Source organism: Eleutherodactylus coqui, chromosome 11 (genome assembly GCF_035609145.1).
Source record: "Eleutherodactylus coqui strain aEleCoq1 chromosome 11, aEleCoq1.hap1, whole genome shotgun sequence".
NCBI lineage: Eukaryota > Metazoa > Chordata > Amphibia > Anura > Eleutherodactylidae > Eleutherodactylus > Eleutherodactylus coqui.
In genome coordinates this window covers 54,512,092-54,539,346 of record NC_089847.1, presented here as the reverse complement: position 1 = coordinate 54,539,346, position 27,255 = coordinate 54,512,092, and the positions used below count along the sequence as shown (strand labels likewise).

Below are 27,255 nucleotides of genomic sequence, written 5' to 3'. Positions count from 1 at the left end.
TGTCGCAGGTGCTCTGTACATGTTTTGCACACAATATGTGTTGTCCAAGGCTCGTCTTGGTCCCCCAGTTTCACTGTGAAGTAAGCTAAATAAGCTATTTGCACAAAGTTCATTAAAGCTCGTCTCTGCTGAGAGAATGTGTATTTCCCACAAATGAAACAAGGAAAATCAGGATGATGGACACATTTTCTTCTTAATGTAGCCATATCTATATCTATTATGAAAACAAAACACATATCAAGAATATAATGTACACGAAGAGTAAACTAATTCTGCTGCAAAAATAAAGTGATAATTAATAATATCAGCGATATCTCAAAAACTAGAGGTCCTACAAAGAATAGAACACCATTTCTAGAATCAGTGGTACATAAATACCCAGAATCAGGTCAAAAAATCTTGGCACCAAGAAAAAAAAATATTTTTTTGCTCCATAGTGTTATCAATTGATTCTGACAAAAGTTGTGGGTTTGGCCAATATTTACTAATATTTATTGTCAGATTAAGGTTTTACGCTGGGTTGATATACGTTAGATACAGAGTTTACATCTTGTTCCCAGTTTTCATTTAAAAATGACACAACTTTGGTTTGTGCCTTAAAATATAATCTAAATACTTTATTATTCAAAAAGGCAAAGACAACATAGAATAATATTTAAAATAAAGGGGCAAATGGTGTTAGAAAATGAAATGTGACCAGCAGTCATCACTTAGTATCATGTGTGTAATTGTGCATGTACACACTAAAACATAGGCTTGGGGTGGCCATAGATTAGATTTTAATAGGGTTTTGGTGGTGCTGATTTATTCATCTCTACATAGGCTTTTGGAAGATGGCCATCCAGGCCTATATTTTAGGGCTAATTCACACAAGCGTATATTAGCCGCATTTTCACAGCCGGTCAATATACGCAACCCATCTGAGGCATTGCTTTTTACTGCCTCAGTTCATATGGCCATTTCTCCGATGTGTAAAAACAGCCGGTCGGAAAAGATAGCGCATACGGTGCGCATTCCGGTCGGCTGTTTTTATTCCATCCTGAAAAGATGGTTCTGGAACTATCTTCCGTCCGGAATGTGCTGGTTGGTCCCATTGACTCCTATGGGAGCCTCTGAGACATGTCGGCAAAACTTCCTCCCCCTTCTCTCCACCCCTTGCCGGCTGTTGGCAAAGGGAGTGTGCAGGGCGGGAGATTAGCACACTAGCTCCTGCCTCACCCCCCACCTCTCATTGCTGTCAGTCGGCAAGTAGCAGAGAGGAGGAGGGAGCTTAGCACAGCTAAACTCTCTCCCCCCACCCAATGGTATCTCAGGCTCAGTGTATACTCCCCGCTCCCGGGCCATCTGAATGGGCGTATAAATGGGAGATGCAGCCGTCACTTGGTCACGGCTGCCTCTCGTTCATGCAATTTTCGGCCACGCTGCATCCGTGACACAGATGACCGAAAATCACAGCACCCATGTGAAGGAGCCCCAAGTATACATATGCACAATTACGCACATGATACTGCTGGTCACATTTCATTTGCTACTACCATTTGATCTTTTATTTTAAATATTTTTCAATGTTGACTTTCTCTTTTTGAATAATAAAGTATTTAGAATATATCTTAGGGGATATTACCTATGGGTATTTTTGCCTTTGACAATTAGAATTGTGTTTGTGTGACCTGGAGTATTCCTAGGGCAATTTCATAATATATTCCTGAACTTTGATTTGTGAACCAGGCTACACTTACTAAAATCCAGATCATACGTTTAGTTGTGCAAAAGGAAATTAATTGAATGCCTGTGATTGGCTGAGCGCTGTGACCAATCACAGTCAGCAGTCAGCTGTCATTCAATGAATGGCTGAGTGCTGCCTGTGAGTGGCTGAGTGCCCAGTTAATCAGACGTAGCCCTTTCAGCAGGTGGGGGTTTTAAATCCCCGACTGCTGAAAGAACGTCATTATAGTGCTGGGACCCAAGCGGCTAGAGTCACCTGAGCCCCAGCAGCGGCGGAGAGTTGAGTATATATATTTTTTTTACTACAAATAGGATTGATTTTCAGAGAAGAGCTTATATTTAAAGCCCTTCCCCGAAAATCACTGCAGGGGTGCCAGCATCCTATTGCTTTCAATGGCCGGTGGCCCCATTGAAATCAATCGAAGAGTTTCGCGATCCTCTGCCACAGCTGTTCAGCGATGAAGGATCTCCCCACCGGGAATATTGACATGCACCACAGACCTATGCGCTGCACGCATGTCCTATCTTTTACAGGTACGCGCGTTTGCACTCCTGTAAAACACGGACATGTGAACAAACCACAGGGAACCAATGGTTCCAATAGATACATGTTTATGTGCGCACGTATGTAGCACATAAACACAGTCATCTGAATGCACCCTAAGACACTACATGCTGCCGTGACTGGCCAACACGGCTCACATGGTCAGCACTGGTCCATCAAAGCAGATGTAGAGTCTTAGACTAATGATGCATGCTAATGTACAGTGTACATTATGTGGTCAGAGAAGCTGGTGCTGCCCTCTTTGTTTCTCTATTACTTTAATTTAACCCCTTAGTGACGGAGCTTTTTTGCTTTTTTACATTTTTGTTTTTTCCTACTCCCTTTTAAAAAATCGTAGCTCCTTTATTTATCCGTCGCTGTATGAGGGCTTGTTTTTTGCGGGATGAGTTGTATTTTTCAATGGCACTATTTATTGTACCATATAATTTACTGAAAAACTTTTTAAAAATTCTAAGCGGAGAGAAATGGAAAAAAAACGACATTCCACCATCTTTCGGTGCGTCCTGTTTCTACGGCGCACAAACTGCAACAAAAACGATCTGATATTTTTATTCTATGGGTCAGTACGATTACTACAATACCAAACTTATATAGTATTGTTTTTGCTGTAGTACTTGTATTTTTTTTTAAAGATATTTAATTTTTTTCAATTATTTTCTGCGGTCATTTTGTGTGCACGATAACTTTTTTATTTTTCCGTCTGCGTAGTTGAGCAAGGGCTCATTTTTTGCAGGATGTCCTGTAGTTTCCGATAGCATCAATTTGGAATACATACGACTTTTTGATCGCTTTTTATTGCGTTTTTTTCTGGGAGACAGGGTAACTAAAAAGTGTATTTCTGGCGGGTTTTTTTTTTTCGGACGATGTTCAGAAAAAATAATGCACTACTTTGATAGATCGGACTTTTACGGATGCGGCGATATCAAATACATATTTTTATTTTATGATTTAGATTTTTTAATAATAGATATGGCAAAAGGGGGGTGATTTAAACTTTTATAACTTTTTTTTTTAACAATTAAAAAAACTTAGATTTTTTTTTTACTTTACTTTGAAGTCCCCCTGGGGGACTTTAACATGCGATGCTTTGATCGCTCCTGCAGTATGACGTAATGCTGTAGCATTACGTCATACTGCTTTTTGACAAGCAGTCTATCAAGCCACCCTGTGTGGATGGCTTGATAGGCAGTCTGTTAAGGCAGCCCTGGGGCCATTCATTAGGCCCCCGGCTGCCATGACACCTGTACGGCTCCCCCGATCTCACTGCCGGGGGGCCGTGCGGGACCCCCGAACGCTTCAGGGGATTTAAATGCCGCTGTCAGAATTGACAGGGGCATTTAAAGGGTTAATAGCCGCACTCGGCCGAACGGCCGAGCGCAGCTATTGCCCACGGGTGTCAGCTGTAATAAACAGCTGACGCCCGCGCTGTATGGAGGTAGATAGCGCCGCTACCTCCCTCCATACATGTCCTGCAACAGCAGGACGTAGTTTTACGATAGCGCCATCACTAAGGGGTTAATAAAATGTAGTCTCACAATACAGATAGAAGGAGGTTTTTGTATAGATAAGTAGGAAGTATGGAGTCTTTCCACACAAACCTTTGATGAAGCCAGTACAGTGAAACCAGTTGAGTGCTGTAGGCCGATGTTGATTTGGAAATGGATAATATACTTCTTTCACTTGGCGTGGGTTTACACGAGCGTGTTTTTGTGCATGGACACGCACGCACAAAAACATGCTTGAATTTGCAACATTGCACTCCCTATGGTATGTGCACATGTCTGTACTTTGCAGGTGCGCGCCTGCAAAGATAGAACATGCGTGCACCATTGAGAATGCACGCATTGCTTTCAATGGAGCCGCGGCTGCTGCATTCTTTTTCAGGGAAGGGCATTACCATATAAGCCCTTCCCTGAAAAAAAAACATTTTAGTGTAAAAAAAACCCAAAACTTACCTCTCCGCCGCTGCCGTGACCCCCGCGAGCATGAAGAACATATCTGCTGCATGCGGTAAATGTTTCCTTCACCCCCGCTAGTTAAAAGAATTCCCTGCTGCTACATCTGCCACATCTGTGGCAGATGCAGCAGAGGAATACTTCAATTCTAGAGAATCCTGCTGCCGGCACTCCGTCATTGGATTTCAGGGAAGGGCTTTAAACATAAACATAAACCCTTCCCTGAAAATCCAAGAGAAGTAGTGTAAAAAAAAAAAAATTAAGCATACTCACCTCCCTTCAGCTGGCGGGGCTCAACCGCAACTTCTGGCGCTGTCCCCGACTCTGTAGTTCTCAGCTATCAGCAGCCGTGGATTTAAAATTCCCGCCTGCTGGTAGCTCTGATTGTGATTGGCTGAGCGCTTTAGCCAATCACAATCAGAGCTACCAGCAGGGGGGGATTTTAAATCCTCAGCTGCTCATAGCTCAGCAGCGCTACAGAGCTGGGGACAGCGGCAGAAGTCACCGCTGAGCCCCGGCAGCCATCAATGGCTTTTCAGGGAAGGGCTTCATAAGCCCCTCCCTGAAAAGCCTGTTAAAATTGTGTAAAAAAAAAAAAAACAAGCATGCACAAAAAGCACACTGAAAAAGAATGCAGGGGTGCCAGAAGAGCATTGTTTTCAATGGAGCCGCCGGAAGCAGCTGCGGCTCCATTAACAACAAGCATGCAGCTGTGTTCACGTGTGTTTTTGCTTGTACCTAGGTGTGCATGTATGTACGCACCTAAGTACGCACAAAAACACGCTTGTGTGAACGCACCCTTAGGGGTAAGTGCAATAAATAGACCTGCATCAGATCAGTGCAAAAGGAAGCTTGCTATACTGTCAAGCACTTTCCTGGATGGCTTTAGATTTTAAACCCCCAATTGCTAAAAGAACTTCATTACAGTGCTGGGACCCAAGCAGCTAGACGTGCCTGAGCCCTGGCAGCGGCGGAGAGGTAAGTATGCATTTTTTTAATTTTTACCACAAATAGGATTGATTTTCAGAGAAGAGCTTATATTTAAAGCCCTTCTTCGAAAATCACTGCAGGGGTGCCAGCATCCTATTGCTTTCAATGGCTGGTAGCCACATTGAAATCAAGCTGCACCTGCGTCTTTCTTGTATTTGGACTCCCGTTTTGACTCTCTGCTTTCTGACCTGATTTGCCTTTGCCTGACCCTTTTGTACTGCGTACCCTCCTGTTGCCGAACCCAGATAGTTTGACTTACCTTTGTGCTTCTTGTTCCAGTGTCTGTCTGTTTGTCAGTAACCGTGTCCCTCTTCCCTAGTAAGTGTAGGGAACGCCATCCAGTTCTGGCCTTGGGGCTTAGCCCAGGGGGCAAGTAGGTAGGGACAGAGGTTGAAGGCTTTCAGGGACTTCCAGTATCCCAGCCCTCAGTCCTGACAGCACCTGAAAAATTGTAGCTCAGCTGAGCTCAGCTGTTTTTCTTCAATCTGCTCACCTTGTATTCAATGCTGTTGCTATTTCAGTGATTTTTGGTTGAGATGGGAACAACCCTTCAAGGCTAAAACTAGTTATGTCATTAAGAGGTTCAATGCATTTACAGCTACTGAGTTATACACAAACTATATTTACTTGAAACATAAATTAAAAATCTATAATAAAATAAAGTGGTATTTTCATGAGAGTTTTTCCAATTGACTTCTAGAGTATTAACCCTTTCCAATCCACTGTCTGACGTCTAAAGACATTCTGATTGAAGGCTGTACAGTTGCGATGTCGGAAGACATCCGGCAGGGTATTCTTACTGTATATTACTGGCCACTCTGTTGTCCGGGCCTCTCCAGAATGTCACATACCGCAGTACTGGCTCCAGCCAGCAGATGGTGCCATTGTATAATGGCAGAAAGAGAAAGCCCCCCTAGGAAACCCTGAATCCAAAATTGGATTGCAAAGGGTTAATGTAAGAAGATGTTATATTTATATGGAGCTTTCTTGATATGGAGCGTATTTTTAACAGATTTTTAATCTCTATTTTAGGCAATATTTGGGTATTTGGCCTGTACAGTCAAAATAAAGGTCTGAACATATGTGACCTGAATCTTTACAACTTTGCATTTGGATTCTTGATATTTGAATATGTTGTTGCTGGCATAAGCTTCATATGTATATGCTGTGGTTCAGTTGCTTTGAGTACATCACATTTGTATGAGAGGTGAGTTGTTTAAATTGATGTTGATTTTATTTTCTTTTGCTTTTTTGGGGTTATTTAAAAGTACGTTCATTATATGTTCTTGGACTTAGAGAATTGAATTGTATGTACCGATCTGAAAGTTTTATAAAAAAAATGCATCCATTAATGCCCCAAGTGAAAAACAAAGAATCATAAATTGCTTTATGTATTTAGAGACATTGTATTTGTAACATATTACCGATTGCATTTAAACAGGCATATTGCTTACATATTGGTTTCTGAACTCCATTCCTGAAATCTGCCCAATAGGTCATATTTGTAGGATTTTTCAAAAAAAGATAACGTGGCTACTCCTGATTTGCTAACACTAAGGTCTCATGCCCACTATCATATTTTGAATTCAATGTAGTATAACCCCTTAAAGGGGTTGTCCCGCGCCGAAACGGGTTTTTTTTTTTTCAACCCCCCCCCCGTTCGGCGCGAGACAACCCCGATGCAGGGACGTACAGAAAGCTTACCGGAGCGCTTACCTTAATCGCCGCGCTCCGGTGACTTCTATACTTACCTGTGAAGATGGCCGCCGGAATCCTCTTCCTCCGTGGACCGCAGCTCTTCTGTGCGGTCCATTGCCGATTCCAGCCTCCTGATTGGCTGGAATCGGCACGTGACGGGGCGGAGCTACACGGAGCCTGCATTCTGCACGAGCGGCTCCATTGAAGAGAGCAGAAGACCAGGACTGCGCAAGCGCGGCTAATTTGGCCATCGGAGGGCGAAAATTAGTCGGCACCATGGAGACGAGGACGCCAGCAACGGAGCAGGTAAGTAAAAAACTTTTTATAACTTCTGTATGGCTCATAATTAATGCACAATGTACATTACAAAGTGCATTAATATGGCCATACAGAAGTGTATAGACCCACTTGCTGCCGCGGGACAACCCCTTTAAGGACATTACACTTTTTTTTCCATTTGTGATTTTTCCGCCCCCCCCCCCCTCTTAAAAAAACATAATTCTTTTACTTATCCATCAATATTGATGTCTGAGGACTTATTTTTTGCAGGAAAAATTGTATTTTTCATTGGTACTATTTAATGCACCATATAATGGACTGAAAAACTTTTAAAAAATTCTTAGTGGAATGAAATGGAAAAAAAATGAAATTTTGCCATCTTTAGCCTCATTCACATGAGTGTTGTTTTGCACGTGCGTGTGTGCACACAAATCTACGCATCCACGCACATGCCAAAATACACGTGAATGAAGCTGCGGGCCTGTTGCCGTCAATGGGGCCGCCGCTGCTGACGTCTGCCCCATTCAAAGCAATAGGATGCCAGCATTCCCCCGCAGTGATTTTCAGGGAAGGGTTTAAATATAAGCTCTTCCCTGAAAATTATTCTTAGCTGTAGTAAAAAATAAAAAAATATATATACTCACCTCTCCGCCGCTGACGGGGCTCAGGTGAGTCTAGCCGCTTGGTCTCCGACACTGTAATGAAGCTCTTTCAGCAGGTGGGGATTTTAAATCCCAGCCTCCTGAAAGGGCTATGTCTGATTGGCTAAGCGCTCAACCAATCACAAGCAGCGCTCGGCCATTCATTGAATTCAATGAATGGACGAGTGCTGTCTGTGATTGGCTGAGTGCTGTGACCAATCACAGGCAGCAGCCCAATTGAAAGCAATGGCAAAACATTGTGATCCTCTGCCACAGCTGGGACAGCTGTGGCAAGGGATTCTTTACTCCCCACGGGGAATGCCATCAACCCTGAACACCATGACAGTGCTGTCATAGTGTTCAGTGATGAAAGGACTCCCCACAGGGAATATTTACGCACAGCATGGACATTCCCAATGCACGCATGTCCTATCTTTTGCAGATGCACACGTTTGCACGCCTGTAAAACTTGGACATTTGAATACACTATAGAGAAACAATGGTTTTAATATAAGCGCAATTTTGTGCGCTCGTATGTGCGCACGTAAACACGCTTGTCTGAACCAGGCCTTTGAGTGCGTCTTATTACTACAACATACACAATGTAACAAAAATAACATGATAAGTTTCATTTATGGGTCATTAAGAATACTACAATGCCAAATTTTTGGTTTTTTTTTTGCTGTACTACTTTTATTTTTTTTCAAAGATATATATATATATATTTTTATTATTTTTTGCTGGCATCTTATGACAGCCATTACTTTTAAATTTTTTCGTCTACATAGGGCTCATTTGTATTTGTATTTTTTCATGGTGCAAGAGCTCATTTTGTATGGGACGTCCTGTAGTTTCTGTTGGAATTTGTGCAACGTTTTAATCACTTCTTATTACATTGTTTCTTAGGGCTCAGTCACAGGGGCGCCGATCCGCCTGTGTTTCTGCAGGATAAGACGGCCGCACCGCGTGCGGACGATGATCTGCATGACCGGCTCCATTGCCGTCCATGTGTTCTTTCCTCCGGCGGTGCGGAGAGTCATCTGCACTTGCAGTGCAGTGGTCCTAATCCTGCAGAAAGACAGGCGGATCGGTGCCCGTGTGACTGAGCCCTTAGAGACAGGTTGACCAAAAAAGAGCAATTTTGTCATTCTTTCTTTTTTTCCAACGACGTTCACCATGTGGGGTAAATAATGCATTACTTTGATATGTCAGGGAAATTTCTGCGTACAGCACCAATCAGGCCCACCCCAATGCCCCGCTGCCGGCGGTAAAGAAGAAAACACCACTCACGGAAGTCTGGTATAGCTCCTCACACGGGGACATGACTGCGCACTTTATTTCAGATTACATGGGATCTTTTACCCTTTGGTCTCATCACTAGGAATGGGTGATGGGCTCATTGGCTCAAATTCACCGCATAACCATATATGGGAAGTCCGGATTTCCGGCTGAGACAGTGAAAATTATGTACGTAGTTGAACAGTCGTTATCTTGATATGGCGCTTCTGGGAAAACAGCCAAGTACACGCGGCCTTCGTGTCTGGTTCTGTATCATCTCTGAATTTCTGGACACATCTCTCTCTCGGCCTTGCAAACTTTTGGAATATCTGATGTAAGACGAAGTATTACGTTTTTCATAGAGTTAGTACATATGAGAATAATGTTAGTATACATATAAAAAGAAAGGCACATAACTATATCTATATAAATGTATATATTCCAGTGTTTTCTTTTCTACCTACAAGGATATATATATTTCCTTCTCAGATAGGTCGTTCTTTTACGGACATAGCGATACTAAATGTGTTTTTGTTTTATTATTTAGATTATTTTAATATAAATATTGCAAAAGTTTTTTTTAACTTTTATTACTTTTTATTTTTTTAATAATTAGTAAAATTTAAAAAAATTATTCCCATAGGAGACATGAACTTGCGATACTTTGATCGCTCCTGCAGTATGATGTTATGTAATGCCATAGCATTACATCATACCACGATCTGACAAGCAATCTATCAAGCCACCCCACAGGCATGGCTTGATAGGCACTTTTCTTTGGCAGGCCTGGGGCCTTTTAGAAGGCCTTCAGCTGCCATAACAACTGCACAGCAACCTGCGATTTCATTATGGGAGACCATATGGGACCCCCAAACATCGGTCGGGGCATTTAAAGGGTTAACATCTCTGATGAGCAGCATGGCTTATTGGAGCTGTTGCGGGCTGGTGTCTACTGTAAGAAACAGCCGGCACCCGCATTGTACAGAGCGGGATCACCCTGCGATCTCCCTCTATTCACACCCCGAAGCTGCAGGACGGAACTGTACATCGTGTAGCGTTAAGGGGATAATGTGATATGGGCCCATACGATATTTCCCCATGTCCCCTTCTGTTTACAGTTATTTTTGATTTGAACTTTCTCATCCTCACCTTCCCACAGTTATAACTTGTTTATGTTCCTGTTGATATACACTTATGAGGGCTTGGTTTTCGTGAAACAAGTTAAGCAATGTTTATTAATGGTATCATTTAAAGTGCCATATAATCTATTTAAAACCTTTTTTAAGAATTAAGTAGGGCTGAATTGAGAAAGAAATATTGTTCTGCAATTGTTGGTTCCGATTTTATAGCATTTACTGAGTGGTAAAAAAAAGGCATGTTAATATAGATGAGCGAGCACCAAAATGCTCGGGTGCTCGTTACTCGGGACGAACTTTTCGCGATGCTCGAGGGTTCGTTTCAAGTAACGAACCCCATTGAAGTCAATGGGCGACCCGAGCATTTTTGTATTTCGCCGATGCTCGCTAAGGTTTCCTTGTGTGAAAATCTGGGCAATTCAAGAAAGTGATGGGAACGACACAGCAACGGATAGGGCAGGCGAGGGGCTACATGTTGGGCTGCATCTCAAGTTCACAGGTCCCACTATTAAGCCACAATAGCGGCAAGAGTGGGCCCCCCCCCCTCCCAAAAACTTTTACTTCTGAAAAGCCCTCATTAGCATGGCATACCTTAGCTAAGCACCACACTACCTCCAACAAAGCACAATCACTGCCTGCATGACACTCCACTGCCACTTCTCCTGGGTTATATGCTGCCCAACCGCCCCCCCTCCCCCCCACAGCGCACACCAAAGTGTCCCTGCGCAGCCTTCAGCTGCCGTAATGCCTCATCACCCTCATGTCTACTTAGAAGTGCGTCTGCCATGAGGAGGAACCGCAGGCACACACTGCAGAGGTTGGCACGGCTAGGCAGCGACCCTCTTTAAAAGTGGCGGGGCGATAGCCCACAATGCTGTACAGAAGCAATGAGAAATAGAATCCTGTGCCACCGCCATCAGGAGCTGCACACGTGGGCATAGCAATGGGGAACCTATGTGTCACACACTATTCATTCTGTCAAGGTGTCTCTGCATGCCCCAGTCAGACTGGTAATATGTACCTTAACAGTAACCGCGTTGGTGGTAATGTGGTGGTGACTGCGGACCTAGTAGCACGGTTTTATTTTGTTGGTTTTCGGAATGTGGCCAGGATTAAGTGGGCCGTGGCGGGGGGATGGTGGGGGGTCTCTCTTGTAGTGTCGGTAAAGGTGAAATTCTTGGACTGCCACCAGACGAACCAATGCAAAGGCATTTGCCAAGAATGTTTGTTTTCCCTGTTGGAGGAGGAGGGGGATGTTTTTGAGGCACTACGTGTCCTCTACACGTGTCCGTGGTTATATGCACCTTTACAGTAACCGCGTTGGTGGGAAATGGCCTCGCCGCCATCATGTCTTTGGGAAGCCTCTGTTTCCACACCCCAGAGACATACCATTAGCAGCGGTATAGGCAGAGCCCAGAATTCGTAACATAGCATTAGGACAGGCCCCACTAACATATCACTAGCAGCATTATAGCGGGAGCGCAGTCTTCGTTCCATGTCAGCAATAGTAGCACTCAAGACAGGCCCCACTAACATATCACTAGCAGCATTATAGCGGGAGCGCAGTCTTCGTTCCATGTCAGCAATAGTAGCACTCAAGACAGGCCCCACTAACATATCACTAGCAGCATTATAGCGGGAGCGCAGTCTTCGTTCCATGTCAGCAATAGTAGCACTCAAGACAGGCCCCACTAACATATCACTAGCAGCATTATAGCGGGAGCGCAGTCTTCGTTCCATGTCAGCAATAGTAGCACTCAAGACAGGCCCCACTAACATATCACTAGCAGCATTATAGCGGGAGCGCAGTCTTCGTTCCATGTCAGCAATAGTAGCACTCAAGACAGGCCCCACTAACATATCACTAGCAGCAGTATAGTGGGAGCGCAGTCTTCGTTCCATTTCAGTAGCTGCAGTATAGCCAAGGCCCAAGTTACATTTATGTAGCTAAAGTGTAGGCCAACCCCACACACACTTCTGTACCATGAGTGCAGGTGAAGAACATACAAATTGCTATGATTACACTGTAGGTGAGGGCCCCAAAAAATTGGTGTACCAACAGTACTAATGTACCTCAGTAAAAATTGGCCATGCCCAACCAAGATGGCAGGTGAAACCCATTAATCGCTTTGGTTAATGTGGCTTAAGTGGTAACTAGGCCTGGAGGCAGCCCAGTTTAACGAAAAATTGGTTCAAGTTAAAGTTTCAACGCTTTTAAGAGCATTGAAACATAAAAATTGTTTCGAAAAATTAGATGAGTGAGCCTTGTGGCCCTAAGAAAAATTGCCCGTTCAGCGTGATTACCTGAGGTTTCAGGAGGAGGAGCAGGAGGAGGAATATTAGACACAGATTGATGAAGCAGAAATGTCCCCGTTTTGGATGGTGAGAGAGAACGTAGCTTCCATCCGCGGGTGCAGCCTACGTATTGCTTAGGTATCGCTGCTGTCCGCTGGTGGAGAAGAGAAGTCTGGGGAAATCCAGGCTTTGTTCATCTTGATGAGTGTTAGCCTGTCGGCACTGTCGGTTGACAGGCGAGTACGCTTATCTGTGATGATTCCCCCAGCCGCACTAAACACCCTCTCCGACAAGACGCTAGCCGCAGGACAAGCAAGCACCTCCAGGGCATACAGCGCTAGTTCAGGCCACGTGTCCAGCTTCGACACCCAGTAGTTGTAGGGGGCAGAGGCGTCACCGAGGATGGTCGTGCGATCAGCTACGTACTCCCTCACCATCCTTTTACAGTGCTCCCGCCGACTCAGCCTTGACTGGGGAGCGGTGACACAGTCTTGCTGGGGAGCCATAAAGCTGGCCAGGCCCTTAAAGACTGTTGCACTGTCTGGGTTGTACATGCTGCTCGATCTACGCACCTCCCCTGCTACCTGGCCCTCGGAACTGCGCCTTCTGCCACTAGCGCTGTCGGATGGGAAGTTTACCATCAGTTTGTCCACCAGCGCCCTGTGGTATAGCATCATTCTCGAACCCCTTTCCTCTTCGGGAATGAGAGTGGAAAGGTTCTCCTTATACCGTGGGTCGAGCAGTGTGTACACCCAGTAATCCGTAGTGGCCAGAATGCGTTGAATGCGAGGGTCACGAGAAAGGCATCCTAACATGAAGTCAGCCATGTGTGCCAGGGTACCTGTACGCAACACATGGCTGTCCGCACTAGGAAGATTACTTTCAGGATCCTCCTCCTCCTCCTCCTCCTCCTCCTCCTCCTCAGGCCATACACGCTGAAATGATGACAGGCAAGCAGCATGGGTACCGTCAGCAGTGGGCCAAGCTGTCTCTTCCCCCTCCTCCTCATCCTCCTCCTCCTCCTCCTCCTCCTCCTGAACGCGCTGAGATATAGACAGGAGGGTGCTCTGACTATCCAGCGACATACTGTCTTCCCCCGGCTCTGTTTCCGAGCGCAAAGCGGCTGCCTTTATGGTTTGCAGGGAAGTTCTCAAGATGCATAGCAGAGGAATGGTGACGCTAATGATTGCAGCATCGCCGCTCACCACCTGGGTAGACTGATCAAAGTTTCGAAGGACCTGGCAGATGTCTGCCAACCAGGGCCACTCTTCTGAAAAGAATTGAGGAGGCTGACTCCCACTGCGCCGCCCATGTTGGAGTTGGTATTCCACTATAGCTCTACGCTGCTCATAGAGCCTAGCCAACATGTGGAGCGTAGAGTTCCACCGTGTGGGCACGTCGCACAGCAGTCGGTGCACTGGCAGATTAAAGCGATGTTGCAGGGTGCGCAGGGTGGCAGCGTCCGTGTGGGACTTGCGGAAATGTGCGCAGAGCCGGCGCACCTTTACGAGCAGGTCTGACAAGCGTGGGTAGCTTTTCAGAAAGCGCTGAACCACCAAATTAAAGACGTGGGCCAGGCATGGCACGTGCGTGAGGCTGCCGAGCTGCAGAGCCGCCACCAGGTTACGGCCGTTGTCACACACGACCATGCCCGGTTGGAGGCTCAGCGGCGCAAGCCAACGGTCCGTCTGCTCTGTCAGACCCTGCAGCAATTCGTGGGCCGTGTGCCTCCTATCTCCTAAGCTGAGTAGTTTCAGCACGGCCTGCTGACGCTTGCCCACCGCTGTGCTGCCACGCCGCGCGACACCGACTGCTGGCGACGTCCTGCTGCTGCTGACACATCTAGATTGCGAGACAGAGGTTGAGGAGGAGGAGGAGGAGGAGGGTGCTTTAGTGGAAGAAGCATACACCGCCGCAGATACCACCACCGAGCTGTGGCCCGCAATTCTGGGGGTGGGTAGGACGTGAGCGGTCCCAGGCTCTGACTCTGTCCCAGCCTCCACTAAATTCACCCAATGTGCCGTCAGGGAGATGTAGTGGCCCTGCCCGCCTGTGCTTGTCCACGTGTCCGTAGTTAAGTGGACCTTGCCACTAACCGCTTTGGTGAGGGCGCGTACAATGTTGCAGGAGACGTGGTCGTGCAGGGCTGGGACGGCACATCGGGAAAAGTAGTGGCGACTGGGAACTGAGTAGCGCGGGGCCGCCGCCGCCGCCATCATAGCTTTGAAGGACTCCGTTTCCACAACCCTATACGGCAGCATCTCAAGGCTGATAAATTTGGCTATGTGGACGGTTAACGATTGAGCGTGCAGGTGCGTGGTGGCGTACTTGCGCTTGCGCTCCAACACTTGCGCTAGCGACAGCTGGACTGTGCGGTGCGAGACATTGCTGGATGGGGCCGAGGACAGCGGAGGTGAGGGTGTGGGTGCAGGCCATGAGACGGTTGTGCCTGTGTCCTGAGAGGGAGGTTGGATCTCAGTGGCAGGTTGGGGCACAGGGGGAGAGGCAGCTGTGCAAACCGGAGGCGGTGAACGGCCTTCGTCTCACCTTGTGGGGTGCTTGGCCATCATATGTCTGCGCATGCTGGTGGTGGTGAGGCTGTTGGTGGTGGCTCCCCGGCTGATCTTGGCGCGACAAAGGTTGCACACCACTGTTCGTCGGTCGTCAGGCGTCTCTGTGAAAAACTGCCAGACCTTAGAGCACCTCGGCCTCTGCAGGGTGGCATGGCGCGAGGGTGTGCTTTGGGAAACACTTGGTGGATTATTCGGTCTGGCCCTGCCTCTACCCCTGGCCACCGCACTGCCTCTTGCAACCTGCCCTGCTGATGCCCTTGACTCCCCCTCTGAAGACCTGTCCTGAGTAGGCGTTGCACACCAGGTGGGGTCAGTCACCTCATCGTCCTGCTGCTCTTCCTCCGAATCCTCTGTGCGCTGCTCCCTTGGACTTACTGCCCTTACTACTACCTCACTGCAAGACAACTGTGTCTCATCGTCATCGTCCTCCTCACCCACAGAAAGTTCTTGAGACAGTTGGCGGAAGTCCCCAGCCTCTTCCCCCCCGGACCCCGGGAACTTTCGAATGGTTGGGCATCAGTGACGATAAACTCCTCTGGTGGGAGAGGAACCACTCCTGCCCAATCTAAGCAGGGGCCCAAGAACAGTTCCTGGGAGTGTTCCCGCTCCTGAGCAGGTGTCATTGTAGTGGAGTGAGGAGGCTGGGAGGAAGGAGGAGCAGCAGACAGAGGATTCGGATTTGCAGCAGTGGACGGCGCAGAACTGTGGCTGGACGATAGGTTGCTCGAAGCACTTTCTGCCATCCAGGACAGGACCTGCTCACACTGCTCATTTTCTAATAAAGGTCTCCCGCGTGGACCCATTAATTGGGCGATGAATGTGGGGACGCCAGAAACGTGCCTCTCTCCTAATCGCGCAGCAGTCGGCTGCGACACACCTGGATCAGGAGCTCGGCCTGTGCCCACACCCTCACTTGGGCCTACGCGTCCTCGGCCACGTCCACGTCCTCTAGGCTTACCCCTACCCCTCAGCATGCTGTATTACCAGTGATTTGATTTCCCAGGCAGGAAATAAATTGGCGCAAGCCTGCAGGCCAAATATAATTTTTTTTCCTTTTTAGCAAAGGGAAGACCCCACTGCGTATATTCAATGAACAAGAAGTTTAATATCTGTGGTGTGGCCCTCAAAAAGTGTCACACAACTATAGTGTAGTAGAGTTATTAACTCTAGCAGAGCAGGTATTTGCCAGTCAGGAAAGACAATGGCGCAAGGCTGCACTCAACCGTAGCTGGTTGCGTCTGATTTTTGTACGTTGTCCACGCAGCACACACGTACACGGAGACCTTAGGACTGACACAGGCAGGCCAAATATAATTTCTTTTCCTTTTTTGCAAAGGGAAGCACCCACTGCGTATATTCAATGAACAAGAAGTTTAATATCTGTGGTGTGGCCCTCAAAAAGTGTCACACAACTATAGTGTAGCAGAGTTATTAACTCTAGCAGAGCAGGTATTTGCCAGTCAGGAAAGACAATGGCGCAAGCCTGCAGTAAACCGTAGCTGGTTGCGTCTGATTTTTGTACGTTCTCCACGCAGCACACACGTACACGGAGACCTTAGGACTGACACAGGCTGGCCAAATATAATTTTTTGTCCTTTTTAGCAAAGGGAAGGACCCACTGCGTATATTCAATGAACAATAACTTTTAGAACTGTAGTGTGGCCCTGAAAAAGTGACACACAACTTTAGTGTAGCAGAGTTATTAACTCTAGCAGAGCAGGTATTTGCCAGTCAGGAAAGACAATGGCGCAAGCCTGCAGTAAACCGTAGCTGGTTGCGTCTGATTTTTGTACGTTGTCCACGCAGCACACACGTACACGGAGACCTTAGGACTGACACAGGCAGGCCAAATATAATTTCTTTTCCTTTTTTGCAAAGGGAAGCACCCACTGCGTATATTCAATGAACAAGAAGTTTAATATCTGTGGTGTGGCCCTCAAAAAGTGTCACACAACTATAGCGTAGCAGAGTTATTAACTCTAGCAGAGCAGGTATTTGCCAGTCAGGAAAGACAATGGCGCAAACCTGCAGTAAACCGTAGCTGGTTGCGTCTGATTTTTGTACGTTCTCCACGCAGCACACACGTACACGGAGACCTTAGGACTGACACAGGCTGGCCAAATATAATTTTTTGTCCTTTTTAGCAAAGGGAAGGACCCACTGCGTATATTCAATGAACAATACGTTTAATAACTGTGGTGTGGCCCTGAAAAAGTGACACACAACTTTAGTGTAGGAGAGTTATTAACTCTAGCAGAGCAGGTATTTGCCAGTCAGGAAAGACAATGGCGCAAGCCTGCAGTAAACCGTAGCTGGTTGCGTCTGATTTTTGTACGTTCTCCACGCAGCACACACGTACACGGAGACCTTAGGACTGACACAGGCTGGCCAAATATAATTTTTTGTCCTTTTTATACTCGGGTGACATCTGATCGCCCCAGCCACTCACAGCAGGGGGGTGGTATAGGGCTTGAACGTCACAGGGGGAAGTTGTAATGCCTTCCCTGTCTTTCAATTGGCCAGAAAAGCGCGCTAACGTCTCAGAGAGGAAACTGAAAGTAACCGGAACACCGCGTGGTACTCGTTAAGAGTAACGAGCCTCCCGAACACCCTAATATTCGCACGAATATCAAGCTCGGACGAGTACGTTCGCTCATCTCTACATGTTAACTTTGATCTATAAAATTATAGCTGAATTAAGCTAGAAGTAAAGTGCTTGGTCCAGAATGCATAAGCCTCCATTCCTTCTATATATGGCTGTCTTTTTTATTTTAAGATGCACTAAATAAAGAATTCTGTTTTGTAGAACAAGCGTTCTACTGAAAGTTTTCACTAATTTACTTGTCTTCCTACAGCAAAGCCAAAGTCACTGCTTCCTCCTCCTCTCCTCCTTATGACCTTATGAGTATTGGAAGCAAAGACCACTGTTTGCGGCAAGTTGGCTAAATCTATTTTTGTTTTCCTTTAGGATTGAATGATAAACCAGATACAAAAAAAGAATGTGAAGCAATAATTACCAGAAAATTAACACGGCTGTATGAGACAAATGGAAATGCAATTCAAATCTTAGAATCCTTCAGATCTGAAAATATCAAAGAAATCTGTAACAAATTCAACATTTGATAGTTGTTTTTGCATAAAAATATCTGTAACTGGATAATAGATCGTGTATACATACATCTTGCAATATTAAAAATGTGACATTTAACTGTGGAACAATAAATGTGATTATTGATATGCTAGTAGGTATAGGAAATATTGTTTCAACAGCTGCAACAGATTACTCCAGGTTTCTAAAATCTTGGACCTGAACTAAATGGGCAAATACACAACTATTTATTTTGGGGAGAATTAGGGCATGTTCCAATATTGCACATTTCATTTGCAGATCTTTTTTTGCTGCAGAAATTTGTTCTGCACAAATGAATGGTGTTTAAAAAAATCATAACCAAAAGCAACCCATTGAACCAAAAACTGCTGAAATGATGTACTTGCCTATTGTGACAGGCAGCATTTTTATGTTGCTGATAAACAATAAAAAGTCTGCTAAACCAGCTAAAAAAAGAGAAAATGTGGTAATTAACAGACAAGCTGTAGTCTAATCTTTGCACACATAAGCCTGCATGAGAACACAGTAGGGTAAAGTAGAGGAGATTTTAGGAAATCTAATCCACACTCTAGTGCACTTACTTTTTTGCAACAGCTGCCACTGCAATAGGTTCTGTGGCTAAATTTGTGGGGATTCTGCTCAAGGCTTGCCCAAAGTGCATGGTTACCCACTCCATCTGTGGCCTCGACAGAGTAGTTAATCTGAGTACTTGGGTGTTTGGCCAATAAGGAGATCTGGTTTTCTGGCCAATCACAGTTCATAAGCGCCATATGAATCTCTCAAGTACATACGTCTGTGCCAGTTGTTACTTTATGATTGTTCTCAGTGAGAGAAACCAAGTGATCTTGTAGATTTGATACCTTTTAATTGCTAACAGATATACATGATGCTACAGCAAGCTTTCGGGGATCTCGCCTCCCTTCGTCAGGCTAGTTTGGATGGCACATAATTATAACATACAAATGCAAAGAGGAGGGGGCACACTCCTCTTGATTAGAGATGAGCGAGCACCAAAATGCTCGGGTGCTCGTTACTCGGGACGAAATTATCGCGATGCTCGAGGGTTCGTTTCGAATAACGAACCCCATTGAAGTCAATGGGCGACCCGAGCATTTTTGTATTTCGCCGATGCTCGCTAAGGTTTTCATGTGTGAAAATCTGTGCAATTCAAGAAAGTGATGGGAATGACACAGCAACGGATAGGGCAGGCGAGGGGCTACATGTTGGGCTGCATCTCAAGTTCCCAGGTCCCACTATTAAGCCACAATACCGGCAAGAGTGGCCCCCCCCCCCTCCCAACAACTTTTACTTCTGAAAAGCCCTCATTAGCAATGCATACCTTAGCTAAGCACCACACTACCTCCAACAAAGCACAATCACTGCCTGCATGACACTCCGCTGCCACTTCTCCTGGGTTACATGCTGCCCAACCCCCCCGCACGACCCAGTGTCCACAGCGCACACAAAAGTGTCCCTGCGCAGCCTTCAGCTGCCCTCATGCCACACCACCCTCATGTCTATTTATAAGTGCGTCTGCCATGACGAGGAACCGCAGGCACACACTGCAGAGGGTTGGCACGGCTAGGCAGCGACCCTCTTTAAAAGGGGCGGGGCGATAGCCCACAATGCTGTACAGAAGCAATGAGAAATATAATCCTGTGCCACCGCCATCAGGAGCTGCACACGTGGGCATAGCAATGGGGAACCTATGTGCCACACACTATTCATTCTGTCAAGGTGTCTGCATGCCCCTGTCAGACCGCGGTTTTTAATTCATAGACACAGGCAGGTACAACTCCCTATTGTGAAGTCCCTGTGGACCGACAGCATGGGTGGCTCCCTGGAACCCATCGGCGGTACATAAAAATATCCCATTGCATTGCCCAACACAGCTGAGGTAGTAATGTTGTGCTTAATGCAGGTGGGCTTCGGCCCACACTGCATGCCCCAGTCTGACTGGGGTTCTTTAGAAGTGGAAACAGATGCATTTATAATTCTCTGTGGACCCACAGCATGGGTGGGTGCCAGGAAGCCACCGGCGGTACATAAAAATATCCCATTGCATTGCCCAACACAGCTGAGGTAGTAATGTTGTGCTTAATGCAGGTGGGCTTCGGCCCACAATGCATGCCCCAGTCTGACTGGGGTTCTTTAGAAGTGGAAACAGATGCATTTATAATTCTCTGTGGACCCACAGCATGGGTGGGTGCCAGGAAGCCACCGGCGGTACATAAAAATATCCCATTGCATTGCCCAACACAGCTGAGGTAGTAATGTTGTGCTTAATGCAGGTGGGCTTCGGCCCACACTGCATGCCCCAGTCAGACTGGGGTTCTTTAGAAGTGGAAACAGATGCATTTATAATTCCCTGTGGACCCACAGCATGGGTGGCTCCCTGGAACCCACCGGCGGTACATAAAAATATCCCATTGCATTGCCCAACACAGCGGATGTAACGTCAGCTATAATGCAGGTGGGCTAAAAATTAATTTGATTACACTGTAGGCGAGGGCCCACAAAAATTGCTGTATCAACAGTACTAATGTACATCAGAAAAATTGGCCCTGGCCAACCAAGAGGGCAGGTGAAACCCATTAATCGCTTTGGTTAATGTGGCTTAAGTGGTAACTAGGCCTGGAGGCAGCCCAGTTTAACGAAAAATTGGTTCAAGTTAAAGTTTTAACGCTTTTAAGAGCATTGAAACGTATAAAAATTTTTAAGAAAAATTATATGAGTGAGCCTTGTGGCCCTAAGAAAAATTGCCCGTTCGGCGTCATTACGTGAGGTTTCAGGAGGAGGAGCAGGAGGAGGAGGAGGAATATTATACACAGATTGATGAAGCAGAAATGTCCCCGTTTTGGATGGTGAGAGAGAACGATGCTTCCATCCGCGGGTGCAGCCTACGTATTGCTTAGGTATCGCTGCTGTCCGCTGGTGGAGAAGAGAAGTCTGGGGAAATCCAGGCTTTGTTCATCTTGATGAGTGTAAGCCTGTGCTGTACATGCTGCTCGATCTACGCACCTCCCCTGCTACCTGGCCCTCGGAAGTGCGCCTTCTGCCACTAGCACTGTCGGATGGGAATTTTACCATCAGTTTGTCCGCCAGGGTCCTGTGGTATAGCAACACTCTCGAACCCCTTTCCTCTTCGGGAATGAGAGTGGAAAGGTTCTCCTTATACCGTGGGTCGAGCAGTGTGTACACCCAGTAATCCGTAGTGGCCAGAATGCGTGCAACGCGAGGGTCACGAGAAAGGCATCCTAACATGAAGTCAGCCATGTGTGCCAGGGTACCTGTACGCAACACATGGCTGTCTTCACTAGGAAGATCACTTTCAGGATCCTCCTCCTCCTCCTCCTCCTCCTCTTCCTCCTCCTCCTCAGGCCATACACGCTGAAATGATGACAGGCAAGTAGCATGGGTACCGTCAGCAGTGGGCCAAGCTGTCTCTTCCCCCTCCTCCTCATCCTCCTCATGCTCCTCCTCCTCCTCCTGAACGCGCTGAGATATAGACAGGAGGGTGCTCTGACTATCCAGCGACATACTGTTTTCCCCCGGCTCTGTTTCCGAGCGCAAAGCGGCTGCCTTTATGCTTTGCAGGGAACTTCTCAAGATGCATAGCAGAGGAATGGTGACGCTAATGATTGTAGCATCGCCGCTCACCACCTGGGTAGACTCCTCAAACTTTCCAAGGACCTGGCAGATGTCTGCCAACCAGGCCCACTCTTCTGAAAATAATTGAGGAGGCTGACTCCCACTGCGCCGCCCATGTTGGAGTTGGTATTCCACTATAGCTCTACGCTGCTCATAGAGCCTGGCCAACATGTGGAGCGTAGAGTTCCACCGTGTGGGCACGTCGCACAGCAGTCGGTGCACTGGCAGATTAAACCGATGTTGCAGGGTGCGCAGGGTGGCTGCGTCCGTGTGGGACTTGCGGAAATGTGCGCAGAGCCGGCGCACCTTTCCGAGCAGGTCTGACAAGCGTGGGTAGCTTTTCAGAAAGCGCGGAACCACCAAATTAAAGACGTGGGCCAGGCATGGCACGTGCGTGAGGCTGCCGAGCTGCAGAGCCGCCACCAGGTTACGGCCGTTGTCACACACGACCATGCCCGGTTGGAGGCTCAGCGGCGCAAGCCAGCAGTCGGTCTGCTCTGTCAGACCCTGCAGCAGTTCGTGGGCCGTGTGCCTCTTATCTCCTAAGCTGAGTAGTTTCAGCACGGCCTGCTGACGCTTGCCCACCGCTGTGCAGCCACGACGCGCGACACCGACTGCTGGCGACGTGCTGCTGCTGACACATCTTGATTGCGAGACAGAGGTTGCGTTGGAGGAGGAGGAGGAGGAGGGTGGTTTAGTGGAGGAAGCATACACCGCCGCAGATACCACCACAGAGCTGGGGCCCGCAATTCTGGGGGTGGGTAGGACGTGAGCGGTCCCAGGCTCTGACTCGGTCCCAGCCTCCACTAAATTCACCCAATGTGCCGTCAGGGAGATGTAGTGGCCCTGCCCGCCTGTGCTTGTCCACGTGTCCGTTGTTAAGTGGACCTTGGCAGTAACCGCGTTGGTGAGGGCGCGTACAATGTTGCGGGAGACGTGGTCGTGCAGGGCTGGGACGGCACATCGGGAAAAGTAGTGGCGACTGGGAACTGAGTAGCGCGGGGCTGCCGCCGCCATCATACTTTTGATGGACTCCGTTTCCACAACCCTATACGGCAGCATCTCAAGGCTGATAAATTTGGCTATGTGGACGGTTAACGCTTGAGCGTGCGGGTGCGTGGCGGCGTACTTGCGCTTGCGCTCAAACACTTGCGCTAGCGACGGCTGGACGGTGCGGTGCGAGACATTGGTGGATTGGGCCGAGGACAGCGGAGGTGAGGGTGTGGGTGCAGGCCAGGAGACGGTAGTGCCTGTGTCCTCAGAGCGGGGTTGGATCTCAGTGGCAGGTTGGGGCACAGGGGGAGAGGCAGCGGTGCAAACCGGAGGCGGTGAACGGCCTTCGTCCCACCTTGTGGGGTGCTTGGCCATCATATGTCTGCGCATGCTGGTGGTGGTGAGGCTGTTGGTGGTGGCTCCCCGGCTGATCTTGGCGCGACACAGGTTGCACACCACTGTTCGTCGGTCGTCAGGCGTCTCTGTGAAAAACTGCCAGACCTTAGAGCACCTTGGCCTCTGCAGGGTGGCATGGCGCGAGGGTGCGCTTTGGGAAACAGTTGGTGGATTATTCGGTCTGGCCCTGCCTCTACCCCTGGCCACCGCACTGCCTCTTGCAACCTGCCCTGCTGCTGCCCTTGCCTCCCCCTCTGAAGACCTGTCCTGAGTAGGCGTTGCAAACCAGGTGGGGTCAGTCACCTCATCGTCCTGCTGCTCTTCCTCCGAATCCTCTGTGTGCTCCTCCCTCGGACTTACTGCCCTTACTACTACCTCACCGATAGACAACTGTGTCTCATCGTCATCGTCCTCCTCACCCACTGAAAGGTCTTGAGACAGTTGCCGGAAGTCCCCAGCCTCATCCCCCGGACCCCGGGAACTTTCCAATGGTTGGGCATCAGTGACGATAAACTCCTCTGGTGGGAGAGGAACCACTGCTGCCCAACCTGAGCAGGGGCCCGAGAACAGTTCCTGGGAGTCTTCCCGCTCCTGAGCATGTGTCATTGTAGTGGAGTGAGGAGGCTGGGAGGAAGGAGGAGCAGCAGACAGAGGATTCGGATTTGCAGCAGTGGACGGCGCAGAACTGTGGGTGGATGATAGCTTGCTCGAAGCACTTTCTGCCATCCACGACAGGACCTGCTCACACTGCTCATTTTCTAATAAAGGTCTCCCGCGTGGACCCATTAATTGGGCGATGAATGTGGGGACGCCAGAAACGTGCCTCTCTCCTAATCGCGCAGCAGTCGGCTGCGATACACCTGGATCAGGAGTTCGGCCTGTGCCCACACCCTCACTTGGGCCTACGCGTCCTCGGCCACGTCCACGTCCTCTAGGCCTACCCCTACCCCTCAGCATGCTGTATTACCAGTGACTTCCCAGGCAGGAAATAAATTGGCGCAAGCCTGCAGGACAAATAGAATTGTTCCCTTTTTTTTTAAAGGGAAGGCCGGCCCACTGACTATATTCAATCAGATAAGAAATCTGTTCCACAGAAATGCAGTTATATGAAGTGCAGCAGAGCGGTGATTTTTCCCAGGAAGGCAGGAAATAAATTGGCGCAAGCCTGCTGTTAAACGTAGCTGGCTGCATATGAATTTTTTACTATCTCCACCCACCACACACGTACACAGAACGCTGAGGACTGACAGAGGCAGGGCACATAGAATTTTTCCCTTTTTTTTTTAAAGAAAAGGCCCACTGACTATATTCAATCAGATAAGAAATCTGTTCCACAGAAATGCAGTTATATGAAGTGCAGCAGAGCGGTGATTTTTCCCAGGAAGGCAGGAAATAAATTGGCGCAAGCCTGCTGTTAAACGTAGCTGGCTGCGTATGAATTTTTTACTATCTCCACCCACCACACACGTACACAGAACGCTGAGGACTGACAGAGGCAGGGCACATAGAATTTTTCCCTTTTTTTTAAAAGAAAAGGCCCACTGACTATATTCAATCAGATAAGAAATCTGTTCCACAGAAATGCAGTTATATGAAGTGCAGCAGAGCTGTGATTTTTCCCAGGAAGGCAGGAAATAAATTGGCGCAAGCCTGCTGTTAAACGTAGCTGGCTGCGTATGAATTTTTTACTATCTCCACCCACCACACACGTACACAGAACGCTGAGGACTGACAGAGGCAGGGCACATAGAATTTTTCCCTTTTTTTTAAAAGAAAAGGCCCACTGACTATATTCAATCAGATAAGAAATCTGTTCCACAGAAATGCAGTTATATGAAGTGCAGCAGAGCGGTGATTTTTCCCAGGAAGGCAGGAAATAAATTGGCGCAAGCCTGCTGTTAAACGTAGCTGGCTGCGTATGAATTTTTTACTATCTCCACCCACCACATACGTACACAGAACGCTGAGGACTGACAGAGGCAGGGCACATAGAATTTTTCCCTTTTTTTTTAAAAGAAAAGGCCCACTGACTATATTCAATCAATAATATATGTCTTCTGGCCCTGCCTACACAATTCTGTCCCTGTAGTATTACTGCAGGGCGCAATGCTCTGCACAGCCGATTTTGAAAAAAAAAAAAAAATGCAACACTGCTAACAGCACCCTCCACAGTACTGCACACGGATAGATGTGGCCCTGAGAAGGACCGTTGGGGTTCTTGAAGCCTACACTCACTCCTAACACTCTCCCTACAGCAGCACCAGCAGCAGCACTTTCCCTCAGCTAACTCAGTCACAAGGCATCTGAGGCGAGCCACGGGAGGGGCCGACTTTTATACTCGGGTGACATCTGATCTCCCCAGCCACTCACTGCAGGGGGGTGGTATAGGGCTTGAACGTCACAGGGGGAAGTTGTAATGCCTTCCCTGTCTTTCAATTGGCCAGAAAAGCGCGCTAACGTCTCAGAGAGGAAACTGAAAGTAACCCGAACATCGCGTGGTACTCGTTAAGAGTAACGAGCATCCCGAACACCCTAATATTCGCCCGAGCATCAAGCTCGGACGAGTACGTTCGCTCATCTCTACTCTTGATCTAAATAAATGTTCACACAAGAAATTTGAGACTTGAAAAAAAACAAGGCAGTCTGAGCAGAGAGACAAACACTAAATCAGTTCACTAAACTGAGGAATGCGACAGTTTTATGATGTCTCTTTTCACTAATGTGAGATTATTCTCAGTGAGAAAAAACAAATAATCTGGTAGATATGATACCTTTTAATGGCTAACAAAAATGCATCATGTTACAGCAAGCTTTCGGGATATCTCGCCACCTTTGTTGGGGCTATTGAATAAAATTTGTTTGGATGGCACATAATTATAACATACAGATAAGGAGGGGAGGAGAACACATTCCTTTTGATCTAAATAAATGTTCACACACAGGAATTTGACACTGTTTTGCACTCAAAACCTAAAACAACAGACAAACAGAGCTGAGACACTAATGCACACATTAGAAGATAGAAATACTACCTCAACAGCACCCCCTATTGGATGGAAACATTCTTACAATCAATTTCTGAGTTCTTATGAGAAAAACTAAAAAATGATTGGAAAGAGGACACCCGTCTTGACCTCTTTCAGACCTTTCATATTTCTCACTTATGCAAGAAACCCGGGCTGAGGTTCATTCCATTCTTGAGGGTATCAAACTGTCAGGACAGTGTCCGGGATATGGGGGTCCCTGAGATATCCCGCAACCCCTGTCCCTGCCTACTTGCCCCCCTGGGCTAACCCCCAGGGCGACAACTGGGCGACGGTCCCTACCCTCACTAGGGAAGCGGGACACGGGAGACAAACAGACACTGAGACAAGCAACGGTAGAATGGTCAGACAATCCGGGTAGGCAACAAGAGGGTACGCAGTACGGAGGGGTCAGGCAAAAACGTAGTCAAGTCCAAAAGCAGGTGTCAGAAAAGCCGAGGTCACAAGAGCAGTCAGGATAAACGCGGGTGCAGCTGGAGAACCAAACTAACACTGGCAAGGCCTGAGAGGAAAACACACCTATTTAAATGCTGTCAGCGCTCCCGCCCCAGAAGCTGATTGGGGCGGGGAGCCTGACAGCAGCAGGGCTAATCAGGGCGGTGCTGGGGGCACGCCCCCAGTCTCACTGCACAGACAGTTACCAGGGAAGCCAGCCTGGTAGTCAAGCGACTAGAAGCACCAGCTGCCTCCCTAGCAACCCGGCGGCGACCAGTCTTACAGCGGCCCGGGGAGATCACAAGAACCGGGGTACCTCTGCGCCGTGCTCCTGTACCCCGGGTGGCCGGACCGGTGGTGCGGGCACGGCGGCCCCGAGAGTTGCCGGTTCTGACACAAACATGGCCATAAATTTATACTCCCAAATTCTTCTGTGGCGCTGTGACTTGAAGTTGTCCTTCAGTATGATATCTCTCATCTGTTCTATGCCAT

The 27,255-nt window shown here is 47.7% G+C and overlaps 1 protein-coding gene across 2 annotated transcripts in view; it reads left to right on the top strand.

Annotated features, from left to right (window-relative positions):
• LOC136582553 (transmembrane protein 272-like) overlaps positions 1–18,346 on the top strand; it is a 42,222-nt gene extending 23,876 nt beyond the window's left edge. Inside the window, exons 5-6 of one of the 2 annotated variants that reach the window (XM_066583716.1) lie at positions 6,268–6,442; positions 18,104–18,346. In XM_066583716.1, the coding sequence (XP_066439813.1) occupies positions 6,268–6,442; positions 18,104–18,113 (185 nt within the window). In that variant the 3' untranslated portion in view covers positions 18,114–18,346. The remainder of the gene's footprint in view (positions 1–6,267; positions 6,443–18,103) is intronic. The other variant, XM_066583717.1, reaches the window with a different exon arrangement.
• Positions 18,347–27,255: the final 8,909 nt, after the last annotated feature.